This window comes from Cyrtonyx montezumae, unplaced genomic scaffold (assembly GCF_038088225.1).
Source record: "Cyrtonyx montezumae isolate F1298 unplaced genomic scaffold, pur_monq_1.0 scaffold_30, whole genome shotgun sequence".
Classification (NCBI taxonomy): domain Eukaryota; kingdom Metazoa; phylum Chordata; class Aves; order Galliformes; family Odontophoridae; genus Cyrtonyx; species Cyrtonyx montezumae.
Genome location: NW_027072035.1, coordinates 15,047,028 through 15,054,179, shown reverse-complemented (window position 1 = coordinate 15,054,179; position 7,152 = coordinate 15,047,028). Strand labels below are relative to the sequence as shown.

The following is a 7,152-nucleotide window of genomic DNA, read 5'->3' as shown; positions in this document are numbered from 1 at the left end:
AGACAAACGTCGCTAACTCGTTGCCCTTCTGACGAGCTGTCGCCAGCTGCGGAAGCTGCCCATCCCCCGGCGGGGCGGCGACGTGCGTGACCTGAGGGACCCTGCCCGCCGCTACCCATAGCTGTTCCGGGCGGACGGTAACACCGTGGGGTAGCGGCACCCCTGCCTCCTCACTCAGCGGCTCCGCCTCAGCTCGTCCTCAGACCATCTGTTGGCAGCGATTTTCCTCGGGCTGGAATGATATTCTAACCGTGGCAGATCGCTTCCCATCACGCCCCTTCCCCCACCCAGCGCTCAATGCAAATCGTCTCCTACTCGCTGGATAATAATGTGAAAATGACTGTAATTTCGCAGACGAGCAGCAGCCCAAAGTGAAACGTGTCTAAACAGAGGTCGATATTGAAAAATCAGGGCTATTACCTAAATCTGAAAAATACATATCATAACGAAATAGGAGCAGCGATCCGCGGGCTGACGAAGCCCAGCCACCCCGCTGGACTCAGCAGGTCCCGCAGCCGCTGCCGGGTGACAGCCGGCGTCCCGCCCTGGTGGCAGGCCCGGAGACCCACGAGTGTTCCCGGGGAAATAACACGGGGAGGTGCCGAGGGGATAGCGAGTCTGGCCCTGAGGTGCGAGGCGTGCCGGGCCCCACCGTCCTGCCGTCGGAGCACGAAGGGTTAAGCGCAATTTGAGGCGGAGGTGCGGCGTAATGGCTCCCCAGTTAAACAAAGAGGATGATTAAGGGGGATATTTTCGAGCGACACAAAGCCCGATAGGGAAGATTTGTGTTACTAATTCCTGTGAAAGGATGTTCACATGGTAGTTATATGGTCGCCGGCGTTCACAGTTCAGTGCGTGCGGCAGTAAATCTGGGGCCTGGAAACAAAAGGGTTATTTTCTGCTCTCTCTCCTTCCGAAAGAAAAAAAACAAAAAGCCCACAGGAAAAAAAAAAAACAAAAAAACCAAAAGAAACCACCAATAATAAAGGTCGACCTGCCTAACTTAAGCCATATTGTCAGACGGAGCACGGCGGCGGGGGGCGGCTCTTGCGGAGCGCACCGAGGGAGGCCGTGGGCGCGGGATGCTTCTCCCGACAGAGCACGTGTAACAGCCGCTGCCCACCGGGCTCCGAGCGAGGGGCACTTGAGCTCCGAGCGATGCCCACACCGCCTCCGAAAGCGGCACGGGGAAACCATTCGTCACTGCCGTGAAAGCCGCCCTGGGAATTAAATTAAAACGAAATGAGAGTCTTCCTCTCAACGAGCGAATCCTGGCGGAGCGGCGGTCCACTTTGGTTTTTGCATTTTGCCCATCTGCTCCATTTATTTTTTTTCCTTGTTTTTTGTTTTTTTTTTTTCCTTTTTTTTTTTTTAAGCCCTAAGTGTTACAGGAGGAAATCGAAATGAGAAGCGAGACTTGTATCCGGCTGAGTGCAGCCGGCGGTCACACGGACAGGCCTAAGGGCTGCAGGCTCCGGCCGCGCACGCGTTTCCGCGCGGGGTGCGCGCAGAGCCCGCGTGTGCCCCGCGTGTGTGCGCGTCCCGCGTGTGTGTGCCTCGCCGCCTCACAGCCCGCCGGCAGGCAGCAGGAGCGGCGGCCAATGGGAAGACCCGATTTCATAAAAGCTGGGTTCCCATTGGCCGGGAGGGAAGGGGCATTCTGAACAAAGAAAAGTGCCTTTCAGGTACCGCTCCGGTCCCACTCCCCCTCCGCGGCCGCCGCGGGGGCACGCCGGGCCCGTGCGTGTGTGTATGTGTGTGTGCGCGCGCGCGTGTGCGTGCGGGGGGCGGCCAGGCGTCCCCGCGCTTTTGTTTTTAATTTTCCTTTTTATAAAGAAAGGAAGGTTCACGGTATCTGGTGCTCTCTTCCCAATACAATAAATCTGTTGAAGACATTAGGTTTTTTTTTTTTTTTTCTTTTTCCAAAAATAAAAAGCGGCTGCAACAAACACACACCCAATGCAGTTAGAAGGAACAGGCCACCTCCAGCCAATACAGACCGTAAGTACGGTTGCGTGGTGTGTCTGTAGCACGAAGAGGGGGTAATTTTTTTTTATTATCTTTTTTTATTATTTTTTTTTTCTGCCAAGGGGAGCGCTGAGCGTTGGGAGCAACAGTGAGCAGGGCCAGCGCGAGCAGCGAACGGCCCCACGCACGGCGAGCAGGGGTTCCGCGCTCACCGGGCCGCGGGGCAGGGCCCCGCACAGCTCGGCAACGCGGCGCGGTGCCAGGTGCCTCGCGAGCACGCGCGCGAGCGGAGCGCCGCTACGCCGCGGCCGGGCGGGAGCGGGGAGGACAAAGTGGGGGTGGGGGTGGGGGGGGAGGCGAGCGGAGCCGCCGCGCGGCCCGTCACCCTGCGCGGCTCCGCGGGACGTGCGGCCCGCAGCACCCCGCCACCCATCTTTGCCGCGGCGCAGCCAATGGCGCCCGGCGGGGTCACGTGAGGCGCGCGGTAACGGAACCGCAGCGCCGCGGGGGTTGGCGGCGCTGCCTCGCGGACCGGCCCGCCCCGCCCCCCACCCCTCCCGCCAGCACCGCCGCCGCCGGCTCATTAGGCGCTCGGCTTCCCAGCACCCCTCCCCCCCCCCTTCTAACCCCGCCGGTAATTAACAACGCCGCGCTGTGACTCCGCTCCGTCCGGCGGGCGGGGGGAGGGGCCGCGCGCCGGGCTACAACGAGGGGGGAGCAGCCTGTCCTGAAAAAAGGTCGCCGGCTGCGTCTCGCCGGGCTCCAATTACCGCAGCGCGCGGCTCAGCGCCGCTGCCGGTACGCCGCTGGTGGGGGCGCGCGGCCCGGGGTGTCCCCCCACCCCCTCTCCCCCCCCCCCTCCCCCCACCCCCTCTCCCCCCCCCCCTCCCCCCACCCCCTCTCCCCCCCCCTCCCCCCCCCCCCCCCACGGTATCAGCACGGCGCTCCCCGCCCCGCCCCCGCGCCCCCTCAAGTTCCTCGAAGAAATCAGATCTGTCAGGACGGGCGAAAAAAATGCCACTTCCCAGAGAGCGGGCGGAATCCAGCCCGGATTTTCAGTCCTTTCTTCTGCTTTTCTCCCTTCCTCCCTTTCACTAATTTACCCGATGTTAGCACATTCTGCCGGTAACACCCGGCCGCCTGTGGGCTGTCGCACGGGATCGTTACTCACTGCTCAGGCGGGCTCCGGGCGCGGGGCTGAAGATGGAGTGGGAAGTTGGGGATAACATTTTTATTTTATTTTTTTAAATTACTGTGACTATTATTACGATTCCGTGCTTACTCAGGAAAGCAAACAGGCGCACGCAAAAAAAAAAAAAAAAAAAAGGCAAAAAAAAGAAAAAGCAAAGAAAGCAAACAAAACAAAACAAAAAACAAATAACAAAAAAAAAAAACCAACAAAACAAAACAACAACAAAAAACAGCAAAAACCTGATGCTCCAGTTCTGACCGTGAACGGTGCCTACCGGCATGCAGAGCTGTGAGTGAGGAACAGCATTTTTTTTTATTTTTTATTTTTAATTTTTGTAAGCGAGGAGGAAAAACCAAACAAACAAAAAAGGACCTCTGATCCGAGTGCCAAAGTAAGGGAGATGTGTCACTGACCGGTCTGCGCGGGCTGCGATGGTACTTGCTGCCTACTGCGTGATCGCTTGCTCTCTAAGTAAAATGAGACACAGAGCTGTTGCTGAGACGAGTGGGAACAGCACTTTGATTTGCAGGTTTAATTAAAAAATGATAAAGGACTGAAGGTAAGCATTCTGCATCTCTATCTATAAATATTTCGATAAGCGACTGTAAAAGGGAGAGATCCCTTTAAAAATCGTTTTAACTGAGCTTTGTCAAACACACACTCATTTGCGGTCACTGAGGCCACCTTGGTGCAGATCACTTAAAGTGTACGTCTTAATCAGTTTCCTGTACAGTCAGTAATACTGTATTTAACAGACCTAACAATCGTATGACCTCGGCGTGCGCTAAAACTGCTTGTAGAACTGTATTCTTGAGCTAATGATTTTAAGAACTTACTTCTTTTCTTTCTTCCTTTTTTTTTAACCGTGGAGTTTTAATATTTTTTCAGTAAACATTTGTTGTTTATGGGTTGTTTGTTTTTAATAGAAATTGTATTGTGTGAGGGAAGATTAGCTTTCTCCATTCCCTCGACCTCCTCTCCTCCCTCCAAAAAAAAAAAAAAGGCTTAAGTACAAAAGGGGTAAAAGATAATGCAGAAATAACACAAAACTTCAAGGGTCTGTTTTAAAGCCACAAAATACATGGAATGCGGTGAAGAGTGAGCCTGTGTACTTCCTTCTCTGCCTCTGGTGCCTAGGTGGTGGTCCTGGGGTTAAATTACAACATGTGCTCCCACAGCTAGGCACCAGCTCTGAGGCTGCGTTTCCTGAGCTTTGTGGATTTAAATCACCTAGTTAATGGCTTTTTTTCCCTCTTTTCTTTCCTTTTCTTTCTTTTTCTTGTGGACGTGGCTTTTGAGGATACTGAGAGACAGCTAGGTTAAGGATGCTTGCTGTAAAAGCATGACAGCAATTGCCTCTGGTTCAACAAACTTAAGGGGAAAAAAATGTGGGTAGTGAATTATTTTGATCCCCTCACCTTAGCCCTTTTTCCTAGTTGTGTTATATTCTGGTAAGACCCAGACAAGACATGTTTGGCTTTTCCTCTACTCACAGGAAAAGGTGGATGTGGACCACAGGTGACAAACCTAGACACACCTGGAAAAGGAGCACAAGAAGAATTAAATTTAGAAAAGCCCAGCGGAGATAAACGAATGTCCCATCTCCAAAGGAAAGTTCATCGAATTTTTACTCTAGAGATCTCATCTTCAGGATGTCATTGAACACTTCCAGTACAGGAAAAGGTGTGGATCCAAACGCAGTTGACACTTATGACAGTGGCGATGATTGGGAAATTGGTGTTGGGAATTTAATAATTGATCTAGACGCCGATTTGGAGAAGGACAGACAGAAATTTGAGATGAATAATTCTACCAATACCACCAGCAGCAGCAGCACCAGCTCCAAGGATTGTGGGGCTCTGGCTTCCAGTGGGGCTAATACTACCTCAGCCTTAGCTGATGGCCTAAAATTTGCTTCTGTTCAGCCCTCCGCTCCCCAGGGGAATTCCTCTCACAAAGAGACTAGTAAATCAAAAGTGAAAAGGAGTAAAACTTCTAAGGATGCTAATAAATCTCTGCCTTCTGCTGCCTTGTATGGGATTCCTGAGATCAGCAGTGCTGGCAAGAGGCAAGAAGTCCAAGGGCGCCCTGGAGAGGCAACTGGCATGAATTCAGCACTGGGTCAAAGCGCGAGCGGTAACCCAAACGGCAATAGTAACAGCACCAGCAGCACCACTGCCATTGCCTCTTGTGGGAAAAACAAGGAGGAAAAACCATGTAAAAACCAGGGCAGCCGAGGCGCCAAGCGGGATAAGGATGCGGGGAAGTCCCGGAAGGACAAACAGCACGACCTGCAGCTGCCCCCCCCCAGCGGCCCCGGGGGCGGCGGCGGTGGCCAGGGACCCCCCGGGCACCTTTATGGCTATGGGTCCAAGGGCGGCGGGGGGAGCGGCAGCCCCTTCCACTGCGCCGCCTCCGCACCCTCCGGAGAAGTGAGCAAAGGCGCCCCGGATTCAGGGTTAATGGGGAACTCTATTTTGGTAAAAAAGGAAGAGGAGGAGGAAGAGAGCCACAGGCGAGTGAAGAAATTGAAGACAGAAAAGGTAGGACAAAGCCCCTCTCCTCTGCATCCCCCTGTCTGTGGCGAACTGCCTCTGCTTTGTGTCACACCTCTGTCCTCCCCCCACGGACGCCGAGGTGCCCCGCAGCCCGTCCCGCTTCCGGCGGCACCTGCCCGTCCGGCACCCAGTGCCGGTGTCGGGCTCCGGGTGCGCGCGGGCCGTCCCGCAGCGCCGCCGGGAGGCGTCGGCAGGGTCGCGGGCTCCTTCCGTGGGGACAACGGGCGCCGACGGCGCGGCGTGCGCGGCGCGACGGGCCCCGACGTGCGGGGCGGGCGGCGGCGGGCGGGGCCTCCCGGGGGCGGGGGGGGGGCGGGGGAGGCGGGAGATGGGGGGCGCGGAGCTCTGCAATTCCTGCGGGTCGGGCCGCCGGTGTGCCGAGCGGTGTGACATGCAGGAGGGGCGCGGAGCGGAGGTGTGCGCTTTCCTTCCCCGCGTCGGCGTGGCGGAGGGTGCTTCCCCGACGAATGCCCACCGTCGCGCTTTGGGCGAGGGCGGGCGCGGTGCCGGCCTCCTGCCCTGCCCGCGCCCTGAGGGCCCGGGTCCGCGGCTGCCGGCGGGGTGCCCGAGGCACCGGCAAGGTGAGCGGTGCCGGGCGGCCCGGAGCTCTCTGCTGGTACCGCGTCGCATGCTCGGTGCCGCTTCCCGAGCGGCGCCGCTGGGGAAGATGCGCTGACGTAGAGTGTCCTGCGAGTGCCGGCAGGGCCGAGGTCCCGGGGAGGAAGTTACCTCTCCGTAATGCCCGTCTGTGCTGCTTTCGGAGGTGTTGAAGGTTTTGTAGCGTCCAGGTCGACTTTCCAGGGTTGGATTTGGGTGTTTGTGAAATGAACTATCAGTAAAAATCCGAAAGTATTTTCAAGGGCTTGCTTTCAAGGCAGGAAATAACATAAATTTCTCATTGTGTGCGTATTATTGCTTTTAATGTAGCGTATCTGCAGATGAATTTGAATGAGCCTTTGTGGCCTTGTCTAAACGCGGATGAGAAAAGAGACAAACGGATGTAATTCATACGTGTACGTGTGCACTTTTATTTATGAAGGTTCTGTTCCGTGTGAAAAGGTGTCACCAAGTCTCCCGCTCCCTCTATTAACTTAGTACAGTAGGCATTTGCTTTTGTTGCCAATGGTCTTCAAATTGCAGCTCTCTAATCTGTTTTAACTATCTAGATAAATTGCCCTAATCCAGTCCTCACAATGGCTGTGGTTAAGGAGTCAGAGCCGTTTGATTGGATTCAGTGGCTGCCTGGAATGTGGGAGGTACTGCCCTTTTGCAACCCCCTTAGCCTTTTAATCTTCCAGCCAAATGTTCACATTCAACAATTTTGTTTAGCTGGCAATCTGAACATTGCAGTATCTGAAAGGCTGCTGTCATGGCAACGGAGATTAGAGAGCGGTGTGGTTTCTCCCCGTTTTTGTGTTCTCGTCGCTCTCGAGT

At 55.3% G+C, this 7,152-nt stretch overlaps 1 protein-coding gene across 3 annotated transcripts in view; it reads left to right on the top strand.

Moving 5' to 3' along the window:
• The first annotated feature begins 1,927 nt into the window (after positions 1-1,927).
• Positions 1,928-7,152, top strand: part of ZNF608 (zinc finger protein 608) — a 91,555-nt gene continuing 86,330 nt past the window's right edge. For 2 of the 3 annotated variants that reach the window (XM_065744333.1, XM_065744334.1), the window contains exons 1-2: positions 3,351-3,719; positions 4,656-5,703. In XM_065744333.1, the coding sequence (XP_065600405.1) occupies positions 4,813-5,703 (891 nt within the window). In that variant the 5' untranslated portion in view covers positions 3,351-3,719; positions 4,656-4,812. Of the gene's footprint in view, positions 2,002-3,350; positions 3,720-4,655; positions 5,704-7,152 lie in introns of those variants that run through there. The other variant, XM_065744332.1, reaches the window with a different exon arrangement.